Here is a 22,089-nt window from a genome sequence, read left to right as displayed (position 1 = left end):
TTACCCTTATACATTAGTTTATGTTTTTTATTGATATATTATATAAATTAATTTACATCTTAATTTAAATTATATAATTAATCAAAATTCAGTCTTATCATGTTAATATGTGTATTAAAAAATTGGTATAGTAATTTTTCATTCTAATTAATATAATAATATATTTAAAATAATCAAATTAACAAATTTTATATGCTCTAAGAAAAATGAAATTTTATTTTCTTTAGGCTATCTTTTTTTCCAGCTTTAAAATATATTTAATAAATAATATATTTATAAAAAACAATTAATTTTATAATATTAGAATTTTTTATTTAAATAATTTTATTTTTAAATAATTTTTATAATATTTTTAATTATAATAATGTATATTTTTTTATTTTTTTTACTTAGGATAATATATTTTTTATTTGAAATAAATATTATAATAATATATTTTATGGGTAGAAGTGGAATATTAAAAAAATCATAAGGGCATAATGGTCCAAAATTTTGGCTCCCCTCCAAAAACCCCCAATTTGGAGAGGAGCCAAAATGGGGGGAGGGAGGGGAGGGGAGGGGACATTTTAGCTCCCCTCCCCTCCAAAATTTTTAACCAAATGAGGGGAGGGGCTCATTTCCCCTCCCCTCCCCTCCCCTCCAACCAAACACACCCTTAGAGAATATGAAATTTAATAAATTTTTTTGAAATCATTTGGCTCCCCCCCTCCCACAAGTATTACTAGTGAGGTAAAAATTATTTAAATCCCTATAACCTTGGAGGTGAGAATTCAAGTTCAATGATGTAAGAATTTTACTAGCAGGTTGTTTTTTGACTTTTAGAAATTAAAATACTACTCGACTCACTTTTATGAAATTTTATAACTTCACTTAAATTTTGTTCTATATATATAGAAAAGTCTGCGTTAGGCTTTCAATAGAGACTTCTTCCGCTGGTTAAAAAAAAAAAAAAGAAATTTCTTCCGCACACGGCTTGAAAATGATGTTGTGTTGTATTTATTATATTAAAAGGAAGCATAAAAGTATTAATTCAATATATATGTATTTACTTGTTTGCACCCTTGTATACTCGTTGAAAAGTTATGATAGATACCCTTGCCTTTGTCATCCTACGTGGCCTACTATGTCTAGATTTTAAATCTGATTGATGATGATGATTCTCTCTCTCTGTTTTTTTTTAATACACTGATGATTCTGTCTTGACATCGGTGAGCGATAATAGAATGATATAATGCCTGGATTACCCCACATAACGGGAAAATTTTCATGCTGTCAATTTTACATTCGTCTTTTTCCTGCTTGTCTGAGTATGCCAAATGAAAACATCAATACGTAGGAACGAATAGAATCTGATACAAAATACCAGTGAAGAATCTGCTGCAAAAAATCTTATAATTAAAACAGGAGGTAGCACCTCCCTAAACAAAGAAAATGTACTCCTCTGGTCCTTATTATAAGACCCAATTTGACTTTTTATTTGGTCCTAATTATAAGACCCAATCCATTTTCTCTCTTATATTTATGCATTTTTTTCCAAGATAATCCTTCTAATAATGATAGTTTTAGCCAATATACTTAATTAGCAAAGATATTTTAGAAATAACAACACTTATTTATTATAAATAACCGACTTAACTTACTTCATTAATCTCCTCAAATAAGTCAATTGGGTCTTATAATTAGGACCGGAGGAGTATCAAAGACCATGCACAAAGGGCCAATTTAGTTGCCGCCGGCGAATAAAATGAAGTTTGATCCGGAATGTTGTTGACTCCAAGACCTAAGGAGTGTAACGAAGTAGGAGGCTGAGAACTATGAAGGTAAATAATTTCTTTGAAATTCCTTCAGTCCTCTTGCAAAACGGAAAAATTAAATAGAGGGAGGCTGGGGTAGGTGAGAGAAGATGCATCAGGCAGAAGTTTCCAGTTTAAATAGGACGATCCAAATTAGTCCAATTACATGCATAGAGAAACAGAGGCGATCTTTTGACAAAAAGTCATCGACCTTTCGCCATTAAATTTTTGACCAAGTCTAGGATACGACAGTAATCAAAGAAGAGAGATGATTCTTTGCCCTCAAGACCATCTCGGCTAACCCTATTGCTACCAGCTAAATTATTACACGGACTGCCACCAACAATAAGATCAAAACCCCCAAAAAGTTCCATATAGTACTCTAACCGAGCACCATCTAGCAGCTGTACATCGTCCAAGTCATATAAATTTCCTTTCTGGTTGGTTTGATCCCACCAGCTTCTGACTATGTTCCTATTTACCTCTGATTTCTCAACTGAAACAACATTCTTGAGAGGAATGCCAAGCCGATAAAGAGCTACTTCTGCGCCACCAATTCCAGAAAACAGAGAGAGAAGATTGATGCCATTAGGGTACATGTCCTTAAGAACTGACAGGTGGTACGCCACAGTGTCAACCTGAAAACAACATCAGAACACGTCACCCTAAATCACTGCAAGAACCAGAAAGACTCCTTTCAAGGTTATAGAGAGTAGAAATAAATTCTAAATGTGCATATAACTTCTACAAGTCTCACAACTTAAGCAAAACTACAGGAGAAAATTGAACATGGTTCTAACTTAAAACAACTCTTTTCTCCATGATCGGTCAGGATATGAATTGAGGGATATTAATGGATCCAGAGTTAGCATAAAAAATAAAATTTGCGCACCTGGAATGAATTGCCGAGTGATTTATACCTCTCAGTTCTACTACTTCCGCCTCCTCTAGTGTGATTCCTAGGGAAACCCAACAACATTTCAACCTCATCAGGCTCCAGTGGGGCGACCTTGTTCCTTCCCACCCAAACTAGATTCCATTTCCGACATTCATCAAGAACATACTTTTGGACATGCAGGGGTGGATCCCCTTCATAGCTCTCTAGAGCTTTCCTAATCCTCTCTGTTAGTTTCGCGCTGCCAATAGCTGTCTGCAAACAATTAAGTTTGGTTCTGTGGTCCCAAGAGGGCCACCATTTCTTTGTTAGGGGGAATGCCTCATGAATTGTGCGTGCTGGAAGGGGAAGAAGAGGAAATCTGTTTTGGATGGGGAGATTGTGAACATAGCCCCTTTTCCTGGCAGCTGCACAGAAATACTTTGAATCCACAAACTCAGGTTCAATGTCGTACAAGAATCTAGATATTGTTTGCCAAACACCTTTAGGTGCAAGTGCAACATTCTCATAGTAAAAGTAAGGAGGCCCAATGGCAGCCTCAGGAAGTGTTCTGTGTGTTATAAAGAATGACTCGTCCGTAGGAACTCCAAAACCTACCATTGGGTTTGGAAGATGCAACATCTCATCATCTTCATTAGAAGTTTTCTTTTCAATATCCCTTGGCTTTTTTCTTCCCAGAACCTCACATTCATAATAACTACGCTTCTTTTTATTAGTATGGTCACCGCATCGTGGCTGTGAAAATATTTAAAACTACCAATTATCAATCCTGACATATGAGACAAAACAAAACATGATAGATGGTGCGTCATCATAACAAATAAGGAAACAAATTAGAGAAAGTGGTGTGCTTGAAATTTATTTTGATCCTGTCAATTCTGAAGATGCCAATATACTACCTTCTCTTCAGGAGCCATAAGGGCATCTGCAGTCTTAGCCATTTGAGCAGCGCATATAAAATCCGTCAGTTCCGCAAGTGGCGCACCCACACCTGCAGCATTTCAACCGGAAAAAAAAAAAAAGGGCCAAGAAAACAGTAAATTAAGAGTTTACCAAATATTTGAATCTTTTAAACCTAATTTATGCAGTCAAACATGCGTTGATCCGGACTAAATAACTAGCGAAGACCAATAACAAATCAAGATTGAAACCTAATACACACCACATCTTTCCATGGCAACTGAAGCCTCCTGAACATTGTAGCCCATCTTCACTAAGGTCTTCAATGTACCATTGTTCTGAGATACAGGTTTTGTAATTTCCTGAAAGATAAGCAGCAGTTGGCAAGGCATAATTTTAAATATAAGATTTGCAGCTGAAGATTGCTCCAATACAATGCCAAATATCAGATGTCCAAAAGATGCACGTAGTATGAATAAGTGAAACTATGCAAAACAAGAACTATTTTGCTCTTTCTCCCTGCAGTGAACTAGGGGAAAAAGATATCTTACAAGCTACCAAGATGTTAATATAAAACTTAATTTGACTAATGCTTAAAAAGTATATGCCACTATCTTTTAAAAGATAACAGAACCCATCTAGCTATACAAACTTGAAGTGTCACAAAGTATGCTAACGAAGATCAATGAACTAGCAAGTAGTTTGACTACAAAAAGCTGAGAGAAGCAAAACCACCGTATCATCAGAGAAACTATCCATATCTGAGCAATCATCAAGGGAGCTCCCTTCAACATCTGAAGAGCAAAAGTCTGATTCAATTTCCTTGTCATTTTGAGGAGAACTATCCAGAGCCTGCAAATTAGTAAAAATAAATGCTAAGTAAAACATGTTTACATGCACCAGTGAAACGTGTGAAATAAACAGATCATATTTTTAAAATATCAGTGATAAAAAGAGTACCGAAAAGAAGGGGAAGAGGGGGAAAAGGGAGGTGACAGTAATGGACAATTAAGCCATTCAGTTGAGAGGAAATACACAGCTCAAATTAATGTGAACTATGGCTAACTTATTTGTTTAAGCCTTCTTAAGAAGACAGTATTCTACTGATATTTTAAGCCTGAATGAAAACGGAAATGTACCAAGCACATCGTTATATTTTAGTATAGTAACCCTAGTAAGCAGGAGCTCGGATTTAAGCTAGTCATTAATAAAATAATAGAATGAAAGGAAAATATGGAAAAGATTGAATAGATGAAGAAGCTATCATCTTATTTTGAAGAAACGAGTCAACCAAAAAAAAAAAAAAACTAGTTAGTTAATTATACAGATTTACCCTCTATTTTCAAAATATACATTTTAGTGCAATCTTTAAACTTAACTATCCTCCATTAATCTAAATATATTGTATAATATTTGAGTATTCACAAATATAAATAAGCAATCAGATTTTGTATAAAATATGCACAAATACAGCATTGAACAGTTTCTTAAATTTAGGAGGGAGGAAATGAGATATATAAAGAGAGGATGAAAACAGCAGGGTATGACTTGATAAAAATTGGCACAAAGAACAAACACGCTAGGAATTGTATCAATCAATAGAGGAAAATATCAACTCACCGACAATGTGAGAAGTGTTTCAAGAAGTAAATCTGCATTTTCTTCCCCTGGATAGATGTTCACGAGAAACAGATTGTCAATCTCAATGATACACCTAAAACCCATGCTTGACTAAAATAGTGCTTTTACCATTTTCCTGAATTGCTTTTGAAACCAACTTTTCAGAAAATCCCATTCCAACAAAGTGATCAAACATCTTGGAATTCGATGAACCTGGAGATGAGCTTGCCTTCAAGGGTAATGAAAAGGGAATGAGGTGGGTACGTGCATCAAGTTCATAGGCTCTTGTGAGTAGCAAGAAAGTCAAGAAATCAGGCATCAAATAAACATCACAAACACAAAATTTTGCATCAACAGCGTAAAGAAAGGTCCTGTACAAAAGACATATTTTTTTTTAAAAAAAATTTAATACTCCGCTTGTGCAATCAAGTTATAGATCATTCATTAATATAACACAGTAGCAAAATAAAGATACTGGCACAAAAACTAGGCTGAAGCACCCTGCAGCATCCTACTTTACCCTATGAATAGTGTAACCCGATATATTGAGGTCACCCAAGCATAAAGGGAGGGAGCAAGACGCAAAGTCTTTGTTGTTCATGCCAATAAAAGCTCCCACAAAAACCAAAAAGGAAAAAAAGAGAGGAAAGAAAAAGAGAAAATAATAGTTGGTCCTCTAATTAGATTTTCAGATATTCAACTTCTTATAAAGAATGCTAGAATGCTAGAAAGATAAGTGCCAAAAAAAAAAAAAAAAACTTACTTCCCCAGACCCAGAAATAGCCTCTCCATTGGGAACAGTTAAATTTGAAGATGAAGATTGGAAATTTTCAATTTCTAACTCATCTTCAGTATTCCAATCACAGTTGTCACTCTCCGAACCAGAATTATCTCCATCCTGCCAAATCAGGATACATTAAAAGGAAAGGCCATACCAAAGTTGCAAAACTACATGCAATAATTGAGGGGAAAACAGAAAGTACAAGACAGAGTGGATTTGAAATGAATCCACTTGGTCAGCCTCTGAAAGCGCACTACAGATGGATTCGGTAATTAAGACTTAAAAATGCAACAAAAAGGACTTATATATGGATATATTTCGAAGTCAGCAAGTAGAACATACCATCTTCAACCTCTCAACACCAGTTAAAGTCCTCAATCTGCCAAATAATAGTAAAAGAAGATTAGAGAGCCAGATAAAGCAATCCATTATGGTATATAAATTGGTTGCAGTAAGATTGAAAGAAAGAAAAGAAATTCCAAAGTTCTTGCATTTAACATAAAAAGGAAAGGAATGAATTGGAAAGTAGCAGACTGGAATGTTGATCACTGTGAATTCGTTTGGTATGCTATGAACAAAAGGTAAAAGAATTTTTATATTTAATTAAATAGATATAAAAGTGAAAAGTCCCAAACGTCCCTCAACCAAAATCAAATTCAACCAGTAAATCAAACCAAACTCAGATTCAACAAATACATCATTCAAACCTGGGACGGATGCACAGTGCACAAAGAAGAAAACCATTTTTTTTGTTTTGTTTTGGTAACAAGAACAAAACCACGTTTGTGTCAGAACAAATGCATAACACCGGAGGGGGGGGGGGAACTAATCGGATTGAGACCCTTCCACAATACAAAACTCCCAGTCATGTCTCCTCCATTAAGACCCAGTTCATTGCTGTCTGCCTTGGGAAGTGTTGCACTCGTGACAAAGTCTTGCTTCACAATAACAGACAGCAAATAGCATATTCATATGCCTCAGCGCTAATGACAACGATTTCAAGGAGAAGAGAAATGAAAATGAGAAGGAGAGGCTGGAGCAAGAGATGCATGAACGCAAATTTTAACCGACTGGGAAGGGACTGTTCGGCTAGATGGGGATGGGGCACGAGGAAGCTTAATGTTGGGGATAATTCACAATAATAAAGGAGAATGGCTTGCGGGTTTTGGAAGATCTGTCAGTACATACTATCCATAATAGCATGAGTTTGAGGTACATTAACGGGAATCAAAACCAGCAGGGTTCGGGAAGGAGTAGATTAGAAATCAGAACAGATTCATTGACCAAGCTCGAGAGACGACTTCAACTTTGCACCAATGCTATTTCCCCAGGCATTGTCTCTCTAGTCCTCTACACTCCTCGGTCTTGAAGGCCATCAAAATATATTGGAACAATAAAAACTTAATATTTCAAAAAAAAATAGTAACGGAGCTGTCAAAACTTACAAGAAAATTTGAACCGTCGGATGAGCTTGAGGAGAGGGGTTAGTAGAGATAGTGGAGACTCCAAATTTGTTTTGCATCCACACAACTCAATTAAAAGCATATAAATTGTTTTGGTTATTTTTACAAACAACTCCATCGGGATAAACAAGCCCTAGGAATATGTACTTCGCAAAAAAAGCTTTGAATCATACAAAGCATGCTGACATGCATCTAAAGACTTATAAGAAAAATAAACATATGAATCCTTCGTTTCAAGCAAACTAGTGAAAATGTACAATCAGAGCGCATAACAATATCGGGGTGACCAATACTAGAGACATCATGCAATCCGAAAAACGGCACCAGAGAAAACTCCGCCCCTTCAATTACAAAAATACGACAACCCACCGATGCGAGATCTCCCTCCGGTAATGCAGGTTCACTTCTGCTCCAATCGAGAACAGAACATGAAAAAAAGAGGTCTTCTCAGGTCAAAATTCAATCAATAAGCTTCACGAGCAAAATAAAACCAAATAAATCTAACCTAAGAGCACGCACGTTGAGGAAATTCAACCCGAACAAAGAGTAAGAAGTGAATGCATCATCGGATTCTGGTGCGTGGAGAGGGACGAGGGCTGTTCAACCCCAAAAAGCCAGACTGGAAACTGTTTATGCTCCGGAATCGGAATCCCGCATTTTCACAGTCGGGGCGTTTCCTCTTGGCGCGTTGATTCTAAACCCCGCCGTCCCGTTTTGAACCAGGGCCCCATTCACCCGGGGGAAGAAAATTGCAACGGTTAAGATATTGTGATCAGATACGGGTCAAAGATATCGGAATTTCTACGGTTTCCGAAACTTGATCAGAGCCCTAGGATTAGCGCAAAAATGTTGGAGGCCTTTCTGAAGCAATATTTTCTTATTATTCAGCATAAGAAAGTCTAGAAAACGAACGGGTAAAGATGCGCGTGTACTTCACTTTATATTTGTAGCGATTGGGTGGATAAAAATAAAAATTTATTTACTTAATTCTCACACAAGTACTCACGTGAGGAGAGAGAAACATTCTTTAAGATATTTTATACTTGGCAAAAGTATAACTTTTTAATTTTATACAAAATTTTATAAAAAAATATTTAAATCAAGTTTTTATATTTTTTATACAAAATTTAATCACACATGGTCATGCATCATATTTTTTAAATATTATAATTTATTTATAAACTAATATGATCATATGTAATTAGATATAAAAAATTTAATATAAAATATTGTTCTTTTATAAATATACTTTTGATTTTTTTAATCCAAATGCGATCAACAAAAAATGTTAATATGGATTTTCAAATATTAACAAATATTTTTATTAAATTTATTTTTTTAAATAACAATGATGGGTTATAGAAAATCAGAGAAAAAAAATTGAAAAAGCCTATTATTATAAATTAAAATTTTTATTGGTAAAAATAACCTAAATTAAAGTGCTGGCTTTAGTCCCTGCGTGCAAAATTTTCAAGTGACCAATATTTTTCTATGTATGGAAATTTATCATATTCTTTTCAATACAATAACTTTTCCCAATTAAAAAGTATTAAACATTATATCTAACAGCACACCAAAAGCCTTATATTAATGCAATGCCTAATGTCATCCACACAAAACAAATGCAATGCCTAACACTTGAGCTGTTAGTGACAATAAGAAAATTACCATAACAATCAAAGGAAGGAACGGGAAATAAAGTTGTTTTGATTTAATCCAATTATTTTTATATAGAAAGCCATATATGAAGGCAATTAAAAGCGAGACCACACCCCTAAGGTAGAAAGCAAAATCAAGAATCACATTTCAGCTTACAAATAGAGATTTCGCTCAGAAAAGATAGTTCTAGACAGAGTTGTGACGGAAAAAGGAAATCCAATAATGCTGGATCTCTTAATTTCTATTAATTAATCTTTTGAGATATTAATCTGTCCTGCCTCATCAAAAGCGTGGGCGGGCGGGCGCGTGCTCACACACAGAGAGAGAGAGACAGATATTGGAAAGAAAAGATTCCTACATGATCTCTCAGATTTACGATAAAGTGTCTAATTATGAAAACCAGAAGCAAGAGACATGTATCTGATGATAACGTGGAGATCATAATGCAGCAGTAGTCTTTGTTTACATCATAAGACGTGCGGGACAAACATGATACAACATAGTTGCTCCAGATCAGTCAGCACAGTTATTACAGACTTAGAAGTTAAGCGATGGACACTGCTTCCTAGCATGTTCCGGAACAAGTTTGCATATAAGCTCCAAGGTTGCTCCTTTTAGCTCTGCAAATGTGATTTCATCCAAAAGGCATGGCGTTAAGATGTATTCTCAATGGTTAAACCGGAAGAAAGAGGAGTGAGGTAAGAGCAGACAACTACCATGAGGTTTAAAGTTGAAGAGAGGCGGCAAAGGACGCCCGTGGGGGAGACGAGTATTAGGATCGCGAAGTTCATCAAAAAATGGGTGGACGCAGGCCTCCAACTGTCAAGAACAAAATCATAGTGATGACTTGGTTATTTTGCAAAGATAAATTATAGAAGAATTCAATGATTCAAGCACTGCAGGTGAGTAGAAGAGAGCTACATTTAGGTTGTTTTTTTCCTCAGAAATGAGAAGGAAGTTAGATTCAGACTTTCTGGATGAATGAATAAAATTACATACAGCAGTGCACCGTAAATTTGGTGAGTACTGGAGTAGTCTAGAAACAAGATCTACAGCTTCCGGGGGCATACGCTTGTGAAATATCTATTTCAAAAAGCACATGGTCAGAAAAATGCAGACAATAATAAAAGCATTGTTGTTGTTGCTGCAAAACAAAGCTAAGCATGCAAACCAAGTAAGTCACCTTATGCCAGGGATGAGCCTTGATCTGAGGAAACTTAAACTCTGTATAGTTTGGATTCATGCATTTTATCTCCTCACGAGTTGGCGTCCCAAGCACCTTAAAACATAGAAATATTAAGTCAGTCATCACTCTTTAGAGAAGCGAGCAAATAAAATTTCTTTGATAGTGCTGTGGTCCTAGATACTCTAGGTCAGTTCACAAATAAGGCCAAAGATGAACTTACCTTGATAATCTCAACAAGCTGATCAACACCACTTTCCCCGAGGAATAGAGGCTACAAATTCCAGATGGCCAATGGTGACCAACAACTTGTAAGCAACCTGACGCCAATTACTTAAAAATGCAAAAAGAACTATTAAGACTATGGATGAAGTTCGTTTGTTGTGTGCCAAACCTGTCCTAGGAGCAGCTCAGCCAGGACGCAACCCACAGACCACATATCAATTGCAGTTGTATATTCAGTTGCCCCAAAAATGAGTTCAGGTGCTCGGTAGTAACGAGAGCAAATATATGATATATTGGGTTCGCCTTTGACCTGCTCCAAAATTATCATATCAGGAGGCGACTATATATGTTAACAATTAACAAGAAGGCAGAGCCATGAGGTGCAGGGTGAAAAGAAAGGTTATACTCCTCCAGTCCTTAATATAAAACCCATTTAACTAATTTAATTAGATTAAGGAAGTTAGATAAGTTAGTTATAAGAAAAGTGACACATTTTTCCTAAAATACCATAATTATCTTTCTTAATACCCCCTTTCCTCTTCTATTTGATCATGGTTGAGGGAATATCTATAGGGATAATTTAGAGAAAATTGATAAATATGAGAAATGGGTCTTATATTTAGGACCAAAACCAACTCAATAATTAGGTTCTATATTAAGGACCGAAGGAGTATATCTTTTTTTTTTTTAAGGTTAATCTCCCGCATCCCAACTTCTTTTTTAAATGCAGCAGAGATGCAGACAAATGATACCAAGAGCCAGAAGTTGATACATTAAGTAAATACAGCCAAACTAATAATTGGATTGTGAAGATAACTTCTCTCGAGGAAATCATGATTTAATTTGTGTGCACGGAACCATGGACAAATAAAGACATAAATGCTCTGATATTGTCAAAAAAGGTATATAAGTAGCGAAATTCCCACAAAGTTTAGGTGACACCATTTCTGGCAACTCAAGTGGCAACGCTACAATGCCTATAATATATCTATCAGTGACCCAGACACGTCAATTGTAAGCTAATGAACTTGCTTGAGATATGCATACCCAGTAATAAAATATCAAAGGTTTTCAGCCACTTAACAGATCTCACGTATGCAAAAGCAGCCATCAGGAACTAATAGATTCAGTATCCTTAATAGCTGCCAATGACCTACATTCAGCTTGAAATTAGAATATCCAGGAAAAAGTGAGACATTACCAGAACTTTTGCACTTCCAAAATCACAAAGCTTGACCTGATGAGTGTGAGGATTAACCTGCAAAAAGAGACTAAATTGGTTCCTGATTACCTAACCAGAAAGCTAAAGAACCCATGGCATTGATACAAACCAGTAAGTTCTGAGGTTTGATATCCCTGTGGCAAACTCCAACACATCCATGAATATATGCCAAAGCTCTGCAAATCTGTCATAGTACATAGGAGATGCATCATAACAATGGTCATGCATAATGATAACCTTGAGAGTGACAGCCATCTCATAATCTGTAGTAAGAAGTTTCTTCATTGATAAAAAGCTTAGAAAATTTTCAGCCAGGGGAAAGGGAGGTTCCTGTGATCTTGCCATCATTTAAGTACATCAAACAAAGCTAAATAAAGACACTTTACCCAAGTGATTGTGACAAAGACAGCAAGCAACATGAAAGTAAAAGCCTTTAAAGATCAAAGCATTTTAATGTTTTAGTTAGTGGTGGAATTGTGAATTTCCAAAGACTATAGTGCATAAAAACTGATGAACACTCTTCTGTAATTTCTCACCATGGTGGGAGTGGCATATGGTCAAGGGATCCTGTTTACTACTAATCAAACATGATGCATAAAGTTCTTGAGATGAGACACAAACAAGCTACCAGAAATTTTTTACATTAACATCCTGACTACTATTCACAGACTACCGCCCAAAACAAAAAAAACAAAAAAAAACGATGGTAACCTGATATGTGTAGAGTTTAACATATATCAAGGGCATCCGCTGGTTTGCCTTGCTATAGTGCTTCACCACACGATATACAGTCTCAGGTACATACTCAAGTACCAAATTGAGATAGAGTTCATCCTTATCTGTGGTGGAAAAGAAGCAATGTTTGAGTGACACGACATTAGGGTGATCAAGAAGGCGCATTGTCTGCAATTCACGGTTTTTGTATCTTTTATCCTGCAAGACCTTCTTGATTGCCACTGTTTCTCCAGTTTCAAGACACTTCGCCTGTAAAAAAAATTAAAAAAAACTCCGAAATGAGTTTTATACTCCCTAAATATGGATGTCCCGTAGCAATTAACCTAAATTTAACCTAAATTACAAATTATTGGAAAAATTCCACCTGAAACACAATACCAAATGAGCCTTGTCCAACAACACGCTCAGCCATGTAACTTATGGTCTGCAGATCAAAGCACCAATGTTACAGTGAGAAGGATGGGATAAAAGATGAATTTCACAAAATTAAAATTTAAATAATTTGTTTGCAAGAATTAAAATGCATATCATATCATGACCCATAATGTGAATCATGTTTTTCTAACATTTCAAGCAGCAAGCATCATTCTCCAGATCTGTGAGAGAAGACACTTGCATAATAACACACAATAAGCCTCATGTTATAATACTTTGGTTTTTAACATTAATTTTTACCTTTTGCTCATTAACAAGAGAACAAGTCAAATTTCAAGAAATAAAGAAAATATTTCAGTCTTCTGTTAAATGAGTTTTTCTCCCTGCCTTCTACTTTAGCTTCAAGAGAGCTTTATAAATAGATCTGAGTAAAAAAATGAAGTTCAGTTACTTAACTTGAGAACCAATCTAATTATAATTGCATCCTGACGGAAATATACCTGTTTGGGCTGACCATTTCGTCCGCCAATAGTAGTCACAATGATGTGGCCAGTTTCAGTTCCATTTCCATCTACCATTGCTGTCTCCATTTCCTATCACGAAGGAGTTATCAGACAGGGTAAATTCACGTTTGCAGAAAAGAAAAAACTAATGTAAAATACAAGAAATAACAAATAGGAGTTATTTAGAAAGCAGGGCCTCCAATACCTTTTCATCCTTGATCTTCATTTCATTGATCTCCTCAGGGAGTTTATCAACAATCATGGAGTCACCACCAGCCATTCCAACAGCTGAAGCCATACAAGCTCAACTATCCTAGAATCAGACCTTTCAGTGTATGAAAACCTTTATATTGGCAGTGTATATCAGCAACATAACCTGCAGAATGGGAGAGAAAGCATTCAATCAGACCCTGTAAAACTATAATAATTACCAAATATAGCAGATGATATAATTTAGCTTTTTATAAGAATCATCACCCAGCACAACAAAGACATGAAGAACTCCAACTAAGCTGCAAGTGAAATTTAAACTTGCAAAACAAATTGGAATGCAAATAATTCATGTCGCAACTGGCAATGCATCAGTAGTAATTTCATTCAACATTAGAGTAAGCATATGTCCGGGAATTAAGCCCAAATAAAAAGTGAGGGTTATATGGTCACTTCTTTTCCCCTTGTTACAGAAAAATGTCTCATCCAAAATCCCCAAATTAGAGGGAACCCAAAACTATAAGGAAAGAACAAGTTTGGAGGATTTTGGAAGGCTGGTTCTACTTCTTTCATTGCTGCCAAAGAAGGGCAAGGTTTCACTCAAACCTCACTTCCATTCTCTTCCCCCCATTGTCCCCCATCCAAACATACCCAGGTCCACATTCAGCTAAGTTTGATCGTTTGAAATATTCCCAGGCCACCACCCTCACTGCATCATGGTTGTTAGGATGTAAGACAATAAGCTTCACGTACAAACCTTCATAGAATACTTAATTTCTTTTTCTTTTTCTTTTTTTTTCAGATGCAGACAGCAAAAGTGCAACAGACTTCTCAGTGAAGTGATGAACTTAACACCCGACAACCTAATGGGAACTTTCCTCGCAAGGACTATAGCGAGCGAAATATAATAAGTAACAACCTCAACGAAATTCAAATATTCAAAGGGGGGGGGGCAGCAGCAGAATGTACGAGTAGCAAAAACTACAGCCTCAGAGAAGACCTCTCATATGCAAAATAACTAACTGCAACAAAAGCAAATAACGACATTCAGCTCCATTGCATTACTTGAGACTTTCGAAGGGGGTTGTTTTGTTATCTCAGAAAACCAGGAAAAAGAGAGAGAGAAGAAGAAGACTTAACAGGGCACCACAGAGCTGTGTTTGACTAGTGAGAAAGTGCAAGGAAACAGGGCCATTGTTATAAATCAGCTCGACATTTGAACTAAATGAGTTATTCAAGCAAACGTACCAGAGAAGCTGTGGATCCCTCGCGACCTGAAAACACTTTCCCATCCAGCTAAAGGGATGATGAACTTTTCTTCTGAGATTAAAATAAATGCTGTCCTCTTTTAGAAGGGTGAACCCAGAAAAAAAAAAAAAAAAAGAGTGTGGGAGTGTGTGCGGAAGGGAGTTTCAGAGACTTCTGATTGGGGATTTGACCGAGACAGGCCTTTCTTTCTGGTGAGAGAGATGGTGCCGCTGAGAATGGAGAGAACAGAGAGCGGAACCAAACAAGTTTTATTGAAAGGAGTTAAGTAGGAGTTTCGACGTCCGCACTGTTGGACACATGGGAGTGAGGTGTTGGAATTGAGGATGGGGTTGTTTCTCTCTTTCTTTATTTCCTTTCGAGTCTGACACCCCCCCCCTCTCTGCCTTCACAGTTGCCTCGTACAAACTCTTCTGTGTTTTGTGCTTCCAAAACATTAACACTAACTAGACGCCATATTAATTTCTAGCATTGAGTACAACTGTACAGCCCCTCCCCCGGACCGCTCTTTGCGTCCGTTGTTCGGCTGTGTTCTCTTTTCCGGATTGAATGGGTTGGGCCCTCTGTGGGCCTCTAATGTAAAATGACCCACCAGATTCTATACATATCCACTAACTATCTTCTACCAAAAAAATCCATCAATCATCAATCAATCAATGTCGAAATGCTTGTAACAAATCTATCTTGATCGAAAAATTTATAATAAGCTATAATATTAGCATTGTTTTTCCCTAAAATGCACACTATTTTAATTTGTAATATTGTTCTTTTTTTCAAATTCTATGTGAAACTCAAAATCTCAAACAATATAATTATTCACATAATTCTAATTTCCAAATTAAATATATTTCTTTATTTAGTAAGAATATATATTTCTTTATAAAAATGAAATCTAATATGAATTGCTCTTTTCATGTTAGCTGACACGTTTGTGGGATTCTTTAAATCCATTAAGGTGATTTTGCTGAGAGCAACTAGGATTGTTTAGAATAGTGGTGAAAGTCACTTATAAGCACGTTTTATATAAGCCGAGATAAAATTATTTTCACATACTTGTCTTATATTCCGTAAATCATAATTAAAAAGCTATTTATAAGCTGTTCTAGCCAAACTCTAAATGGACCAAGGCAGTGTTTGGTAAACTTGTCCAAAGTACTTTTAGGGCTCAAACTATAGTTTGACCCAAAAAATACCTAAACATTTCAGGCCTGTTTGGGTAACATAGGAAACCATGATTTTAGGTCCCAGATTTGCCAAACAAGGAGAAAAATTAACAAACCATGATTTTGGAACAAAATCATAGTTTTGGACTCAAAATCATAATTTCAAAAGGAGTGAATCCATTCTGTTTCTGGAATAATAATATAACTTTAATACCCCTCAATTATTTTTTACAAACAATTTAATTTTATATTTTATAAATATATATACACATATTAATTATTTATTAATCACATTATCTTATATATTATTAATTATGTTGGTAAAAAAATATTATTAATAATTTTATTTTTTCAAATTAAAATATATTATAAAATCTATTTTTTATATAATTATCATATAAACTTATGCTTTTTTAGTAATTTACACATATAAAAAGTATTTCTGATAACAATTATCCAAACACTCTTATTTTATGAGAATCACTTTTTTACGAAATCTATTTTCCAAACCATGATTTGGTTTTATCCAAACACCCCTAAACATAATTTTTTAACTTATATTTTTTATTAATCTATACTAAAAAATAAATACTTCTGATTATAACTATTTAAACACTCTTATTTTATTAAAATTATTTTTTTAGAACATCTATTATTTCAAAATTTATAAAATAACTTATCTAACATCCTCTAATTGAAATATCGCGTCATTAAATAACGGGCGGGGGTAAAGATTCTTCCCCCTCAAAAATCGCGGTTTGCGCTTTCGCACTCGACGCTCCTCCGATCCTCGCTCGTAAACTTCGTGAGGTAGCCAGTCTTCTTTTCTCATGATCTTTCAAATGTTATCGTGTTTTTTTACTCCTTGAGCACTTTTCCTGCGCGTTTCTGCCTTAGATCTGCATCGTTCTCGGTGGGTAAACCCTTTTGAGTCATTTTAATGTAATCAAACTCAAGATTTCTTGAGAACTTGATAACATCCTCGAATTTAATCGATATTAATAATTTTCGTTTATCTTCTGTTGTTCGATCTGTTTTACGATTGACGATCTGCTTGTTCGTGGGCTTAGATTTTATTTTTTCTGCTTCTTAAGATTATCATTATTAGTATTCCGCTTTGTACATTCGTTAATCCGATTGCTACTAATCCTGAATAATAAAGTATCACTAAGTTATGCTTGAAAAAATATCGGCTGAGTATTGGATTTTCTTTTCCCGGATGTATGCGATCTGATCAACATTTATATTACGGCAGAGCAGCGAAATTTTGATGGTCTGATGATATCTTTCATCTCTATTTTTCACTGTACGATCAGCGTCGAGTGATCTCTGGTAGCTAGCTACTTCAGAAGTCAAAATGGGTTTGACGTTCACCAAGCTCTTCAGTAGGCTTTTTGCAAAGAAGGAAATGCGGATTCTGATGGTGGGTCTTGATGCTGCTGGTAAGACTACAATCTTGTATAAGCTCAAGCTCGGCGAGATCGTCACCACCATCCCTACCATTGGTGAGCTTTAATTCTCATGAGTTATTTTTCTTTCTTTTTGAATGGTCAGACGCAATATTGCTGGCGCCTTATGAATAATTAAAAGGGTAGGCTCCTTTTAAAATAACTTGATATGTAATGGTTCATTGCTGTCTGGATCAGTTTTTCTAAAAGACTTGGAAATTATAATATTTCTATTTGCGCTTGATTTAGATCCCTCCTCACTGTACTGATCTGAAAAGAGGGCCATCTTCTTTCCCTGCAGGGTTTAATGTTGAGACTGTGGAGTACAAGAACATCAGCTTTACTGTATGGGACGTTGGTGGTCAAGACAAGGTACATCTGCTCTTCTCCATTCCATTTTCCTTGTCTGTTCCTATGGAGTGACAATCTGAGAAAGCAAGTAGAAGTCGTGCATAGCAATTTTTTTAATATCTCAAAGTTTATCTTCCATGTGTTGACTTTGTTGAAGTTTATGGGACCCCTACTGAGCTTATCTATTTATTTCGTGTCATATCAGGGATGACATTTCTGGGTCTTACCATGTTTGAGAATGTAGGTTTGGGGATGTCTCTAGTGTGTATGGTCAGTGGTTTGCTGTTTTTGAGGGAATGAATAAATATTTTAAAAGAAAGATATAGTTGTGTGCTCACCATATGGGGAACAGAGACAGTGCGATCCCAGTTTATGTAATCTACTGATTTTGAATATTTTTGTCTCTGCTTTGGGTTGTATGTGTTGAACATGTGTCTTTTCTACTGGTGGCTTTCTTTAATTACAAGTAAAGCATGTTGACTTTGCAACTTATGTTGAATTATGTGACTTTATATGTACAGATTCGTCCTCTGTGGAGGCACTACTTCCAGAATACACAGGGTCTTATTTTTGTGGTTGATAGCAATGACAGGGATCGAGTGGTTGAGGCAAGGGATGAGTTACACCGAATGTTGAATGAGGTATGCAATTAAATGCATGCTATTGGTTGAATATATATTGAGTGAGGGTTTAGCAAGAATTGAGTGTTGCAGGAGAGGCTCTAGACTCTTAAAAGCCAGAGGAAGGCGATCTTTGGATGCATTCCTGTGTTTTTTGGGGATTATTTTCAGTACTTTCATTTGCTTAGACCTATATTCTAGCTAATTATTGACTTATAATTTTGAGCTTGAATAGTGTTTGGAGCTTAAGTTTATTCAGTCAAAATAAAAAAAATGTGATCTAAAGTGTGAGGTGTTGCCTAGTCTCGATCAGGATTGACATAATCTTGAATTTAATTTAGAAGGACTTGTATGCTAGATACGGTTATGCAATTTCAGAGATATAGCAAAAATGACGGGAGCATGTTGGGGGGAGATGAAAATGAGGGCATTGTGACTAATAAATGGGGGGTTGGGAAGGGTTAGTTGTGATTTTTTATAATCTGGGGGGGGACCTTTCAATTAAGTACAGGGTTAGAGTAGTTAGGTGAAATTTCTCTTATTATTAACTCTTGTGTGTTCATCTCTAGAGTTTATTGTCATCTTGTGTCCAGTGACGGTAGGTTTTCCTCAGAAGCTGGTACGTCAAGAAATTGGGCGAGGGCCATTTTCTTGTTCAAAGACCGCATTTTTAAATTAGGAAACTTGTTATTTCCCCGTGTTTGTCTATGAGCTTCAATGCAAAACAGGGGAACGAGAGAAGGTAAGAAGGGAAATGATCGAAAGGCTATAACATCATATGGTTGTGTGCTTATCTCTTTTGTTGTTTACTCATTCTGTGTACTTGGATACTACCTGACTGAGCCTTTAATTAAAGTGTTTAAATTTTAAATTGTTTAGCAGATGATTTTCTGTGAATATTGGTTTGTGGGATGCAAAAGATATAATATCGGTGTGTGAATCTAAATGTTACTTCAGGATGAACTGAGAGATGCTGTTTTGCTCGTTTTTGCCAACAAACAAGATCTCCCCAATGCAATGAATGCTGCAGAAATAACTGACAAGCTTGGACTTCATTCCCTTCGCCAGCGCCACTGGTTAGATGATATTAACTTTTGAAGTAACCTATGAAATATGCTTTCTGTGGGATGGGTTGCAAGTGCATTTCTTATAATTTTGCTACTTTTGGTATTTTAGTTGTGCAACTTACGGAGAGTGAACTTCCCAAAGAAAGATACATGACGTTATTTGGTTTAATCTGTTTCAGGTACATCCAGAGTACTTGTGCAACTTCTGGAGAGGGTCTCTATGAGGGTTTGGACTGGCTTTCCAACAACATTGCGAACAAGGTAAGTAACAAGGTTTTAGCACAATTCAGACTTTGCATGGTTGTGGTATGGTGTTAGAGACAAGCTGTAGTTATCTTGGTTTTTGGCATGAGAAGACATGAGTTGCTGGGCATAAATGGGTCCCTTGGTTTGGGAAAATTTAGAATGAGCATGGGCAGTAGAAATCTTCTGGAGAATAATCTAGGGGATTAGGTACAGGTGTTTGGCTATTTGGTGCGGCTACAAGTTTCTGGGCCAAGTTGGTTTGGATTGGGATATTCAGGGGGAACGTGAGAGGAAGAGTATATGCAGAAATTGGGGAGCTTTTATGGCTGTTTCTAGACAGTTAGGAATATTTGCTCTTTTCCGTTCTCTCTCTAGTGCATCAATATTTTTACAGTGTTTTGAAATCTGGATTGAACAGTCTAGTTTGATAAAAAATTTAGCAAAGTGGTCCCCGGTCCAGTAAGGAATGATGGGAGGAAAAAAAAAAAAGGAAGCAAAAGTTAAGAACGGTTGAAAATTGATGGTTCAACTGTCTTGCACAGACATCAAATAAAAATGGAATTTGAACTTGGAAGTGGGGGAAGAAGATTTGAGTAAGTAGGAGAAGATCTTTTGAGTAGCACCAGGGGAAGATGGATGTTCTTCCAAAATAGATCTGGATATTTCAAATGCTGAAGATTTAGGTCCCTTACATCAGATTGTGGGTAATAAGCAAAAGGGACAAAGAAAATTTCTTTACAAAGTTTATTATTATGACCAAATTTTGTTGGCTGAGATTTTTACTTTCTCTAGGAACATGTATTGTTGAAAGGACATTGTATAAGCTTTATTATTTTAATGTTTTTCATTAAATCATGAAATATTCTTCTCCTGTTGATCAGTAACTTCATGCAAGTAATATTGAGACAAGCAGATGTCATTTTAAAAATAAAAAAAAAGGTTGAACCTTTTTTAACTTGTATTTTCTTAGTACTGAATTTTTTTAAAAAAATTCCATTGGTTCTGATTAATCTAAAATTTTCTTTTATTTTTAATCTGAAGTAATCAATATAAAAGTAGAGACATTAATTTAATTATAACTAGTTCAATTATGATTGGACCATTGGTTCTTGAATTACTGCCTTTATGAGCTAATGACCAAGTTGGTATTAATAATATTGGTTTTTTCCTGCAATTTTTAAAGTGAAACCAAGTTCCTTGAAGTTGTTATTAGAGAAAGATTTTGGGCATGGTTAGTGCTAAAGTAAGATTTATGACTTGAAAATTTGGAGGAGGGGGATTGGTGCCACTGATATAGGATCGGAAGGGAACCACCATGATTGGGTACTAATGGCGGGATTCGGAAATAGGAATTGAGTTAAGCAGATGACCTAATTCCTTTTTTGTCCCCCTATCATCCAGATATGAAGTTAAAATTTAATATTTGATGCCTCAAATTTAGAAAGAGTTGTCATTTCTTGAGTGAGCACCCCAAATATTTCAAAATAGCAGGACTCTTCAGATATAACCAAATCGACAAAGAAATGGGAACAAGAGAATAAACCAATCGGGAGTGACCCGTAATTTAGTTTGAAAGTGATGTGACAACATAAATAAAATGAGGTAGAAAATTGGGTAATTTTGTGGGATCTTCTAGACTCTGAACGAGGTAGAAGTATTTGCTTTCTCTTCTGCTTTTCTAATGCAATTTCTGTAAGGAAAGTCGGTTTTGGAACAGCGTTGTAGGCTTGTCACTGAGTTTTTAGGCGAAATGTTATGTTTGTGGAGCTTATTGCATCTGTCCTGCTATCTTTGAATAATTTAACCCCCTATAGAGTGTGTACTATGTCTGATACATCCCATGCGATGACTAATCTACCTGTTCCATTTTCTAGGCATGAAGCTGTTAAAAAATTTTGGTGGTTGTCTCGTCATTCCATGCAAATTTGGTGGTTCTCGAAGAGGATGCTTCCCTTTTTTAGTGAATGTTGTAATAGCCAGATGTTTGTTAGAGTTTACCTCCTCTTCTGTGTAAGTTGGGTTTGTGTATGATTCCTTATATTAGCTAATACTTTTTAGCTGTAACTGGAACACTCTGTTGCAGTCTCCTGTGGCAGAAGGCTTGTGTGTGGTCATTTTGTCAGCTCGACAGTCAGTGAATATTTCTGTGTTGAGGTATTGCTATCTACTAGTCATTCTGTTGCAACTTTCGAGAATATCTTTGTGGAAATTTTGATTTCTGTTAACAGCCAAATATATATGATCATGTTTTGGAGAGAATCGAGTACCATTTCTTTGTAATTTAGCGACTAAAACTTGGGGTTTTATAAGCCCAATATTGCCTTTTTGGCCTTTCTAATGCAAGGATAACTTTCGTTTTCAGGA

The 22,089-nt window shown here is 35.8% G+C and overlaps 3 protein-coding genes across 6 annotated transcripts; 1 reads left to right on the top strand and 2 right to left on the bottom strand.

The window, feature by feature from the left end:
* Positions 1-1,897: 1,897 nt before the first annotated feature.
* LOC114729458 (DNA (cytosine-5)-methyltransferase DRM2) lies at positions 1,898-8,139 on the bottom strand. 4 transcript variants are annotated; one of them, XM_028916457.1, is made up of 11 exons: positions 7,958-8,139; positions 7,822-7,858; positions 6,332-6,368; positions 5,972-6,106; positions 5,338-5,492; positions 5,209-5,255; positions 4,324-4,440; positions 3,851-3,950; positions 3,588-3,679; positions 2,686-3,423; positions 1,898-2,431 (listed from the first exon to the last, which is right to left on the bottom strand). In XM_028916457.1, the coding sequence occupies exons 4-11, from the start codon at positions 5,998-6,000 to the stop codon at positions 1,997-1,999; spliced, it is 1,713 nt and encodes a 570-aa protein (XP_028772290.1). In that variant the 5' UTR covers positions 6,001-6,106; positions 6,332-6,368; positions 7,822-7,858; positions 7,958-8,139; the 3' UTR covers positions 1,898-1,996. The 4 variants fall into 4 exon arrangements, with proteins under 4 accessions (XP_028772290.1, XP_028772287.1, XP_028772288.1 ...); XM_028916454.1 differs by having other exon boundaries at positions 5,338-5,437; positions 7,958-8,138; XM_028916455.1 differs by having other exon boundaries at positions 5,338-5,437; positions 7,972-8,136.
* Positions 8,140-9,448: 1,309 nt separating this feature from the next.
* On the bottom strand, positions 9,449-15,232 carry LOC114729459 (shaggy-related protein kinase epsilon). Its single transcript, XM_028916458.1, has 13 exons — positions 14,813-15,232; positions 13,560-13,730; positions 13,352-13,444; positions 12,841-12,900; positions 12,453-12,725; positions 11,851-11,925; positions 11,721-11,777; positions 10,689-10,829; positions 10,518-10,568; positions 10,295-10,390; positions 10,111-10,194; positions 9,828-9,930; positions 9,449-9,731 (listed from the first exon to the last, which is right to left on the bottom strand). Exons 2-13 carry the CDS (start codon positions 13,650-13,652, stop codon positions 9,649-9,651), a joined length of 1,209 nt encoding a protein of 402 aa, XP_028772291.1. The 5' UTR covers positions 13,653-13,730; positions 14,813-15,232; the 3' UTR covers positions 9,449-9,648.
* Positions 15,233-16,721: 1,489 nt separating this feature from the next.
* On the top strand, positions 16,722-22,089 carry LOC114729460 (ADP-ribosylation factor 2). Its single transcript, XM_028916459.1, has 7 exons — positions 16,722-16,803; positions 17,310-17,498; positions 17,743-17,813; positions 18,314-18,433; positions 19,370-19,488; positions 19,659-19,740; positions 21,600-22,089. The coding sequence occupies exons 2-7, from the start codon at positions 17,351-17,353 to the stop codon at positions 21,603-21,605; spliced, it is 546 nt and encodes a 181-aa protein (XP_028772292.1). The 5' UTR covers positions 16,722-16,803; positions 17,310-17,350; the 3' UTR covers positions 21,606-22,089.

The sequence above is a fragment of the Neltuma alba genome, unplaced genomic scaffold, assembly GCF_004799145.2.
Source record: "Neltuma alba isolate B1F8T4 unplaced genomic scaffold, ASM479914v2 tig00012638_pilon, whole genome shotgun sequence".
NCBI lineage: Eukaryota > Viridiplantae > Streptophyta > Magnoliopsida > Fabales > Fabaceae > Neltuma > Neltuma alba.
This window is presented reverse-complemented; position numbering and strand designations above follow the sequence as displayed.

Bases quoted from the DNA above. Each gene is read 5' to 3' on its own strand.
- LOC114729459 (XM_028916458.1), bottom strand. From the start codon at position 13,652: ATGGCTTCAGCTGTTGGAATGGCTGGTGGTGACTCCATGATTGTTGAT. The intron at 10,830-11,720 runs GTAATGTCTCAC...ATTTTGGAGCAG, and splicing joins TTGGAAGTGCAAAAGTTCTG to GTCAAAGGCGAACCCAATAT. The intron at 9,732-9,827 runs GTAGTTGTCTGC...TCACATTTGCAG, and splicing joins CTTCAACTTTAAACCTCATG to AGCTAAAAGGAGCAACCTTG.
- LOC114729458 (XM_028916454.1), bottom strand. The intron at 5,438-5,971 runs GTAAGTTTTTTT...TTACCCTTGAAG, and splicing joins CTATTTCTGGGTCTGGGGAA to GCAAGCTCATCTCCAGGTTC. The intron at 3,424-3,587 runs GTAGTATATTGG...ATATTTTCACAG, and splicing joins TTATGGCTCCTGAAGAGAAG to CCACGATGCGGTGACCATAC.
- LOC114729460 (XM_028916459.1), top strand. From the start codon at position 17,351: ATGGGTTTGACGTTCACCAAGCTCTTCAGTAGGCTTTTTGCAAAGAAG. The intron at 17,814-18,313 runs GTACATCTGCTC...TTATATGTACAG, and splicing joins ACGTTGGTGGTCAAGACAAG to ATTCGTCCTCTGTGGAGGCA. The intron at 18,434-19,369 runs GTATGCAATTAA...ATGTTACTTCAG, and splicing joins TACACCGAATGTTGAATGAG to GATGAACTGAGAGATGCTGT.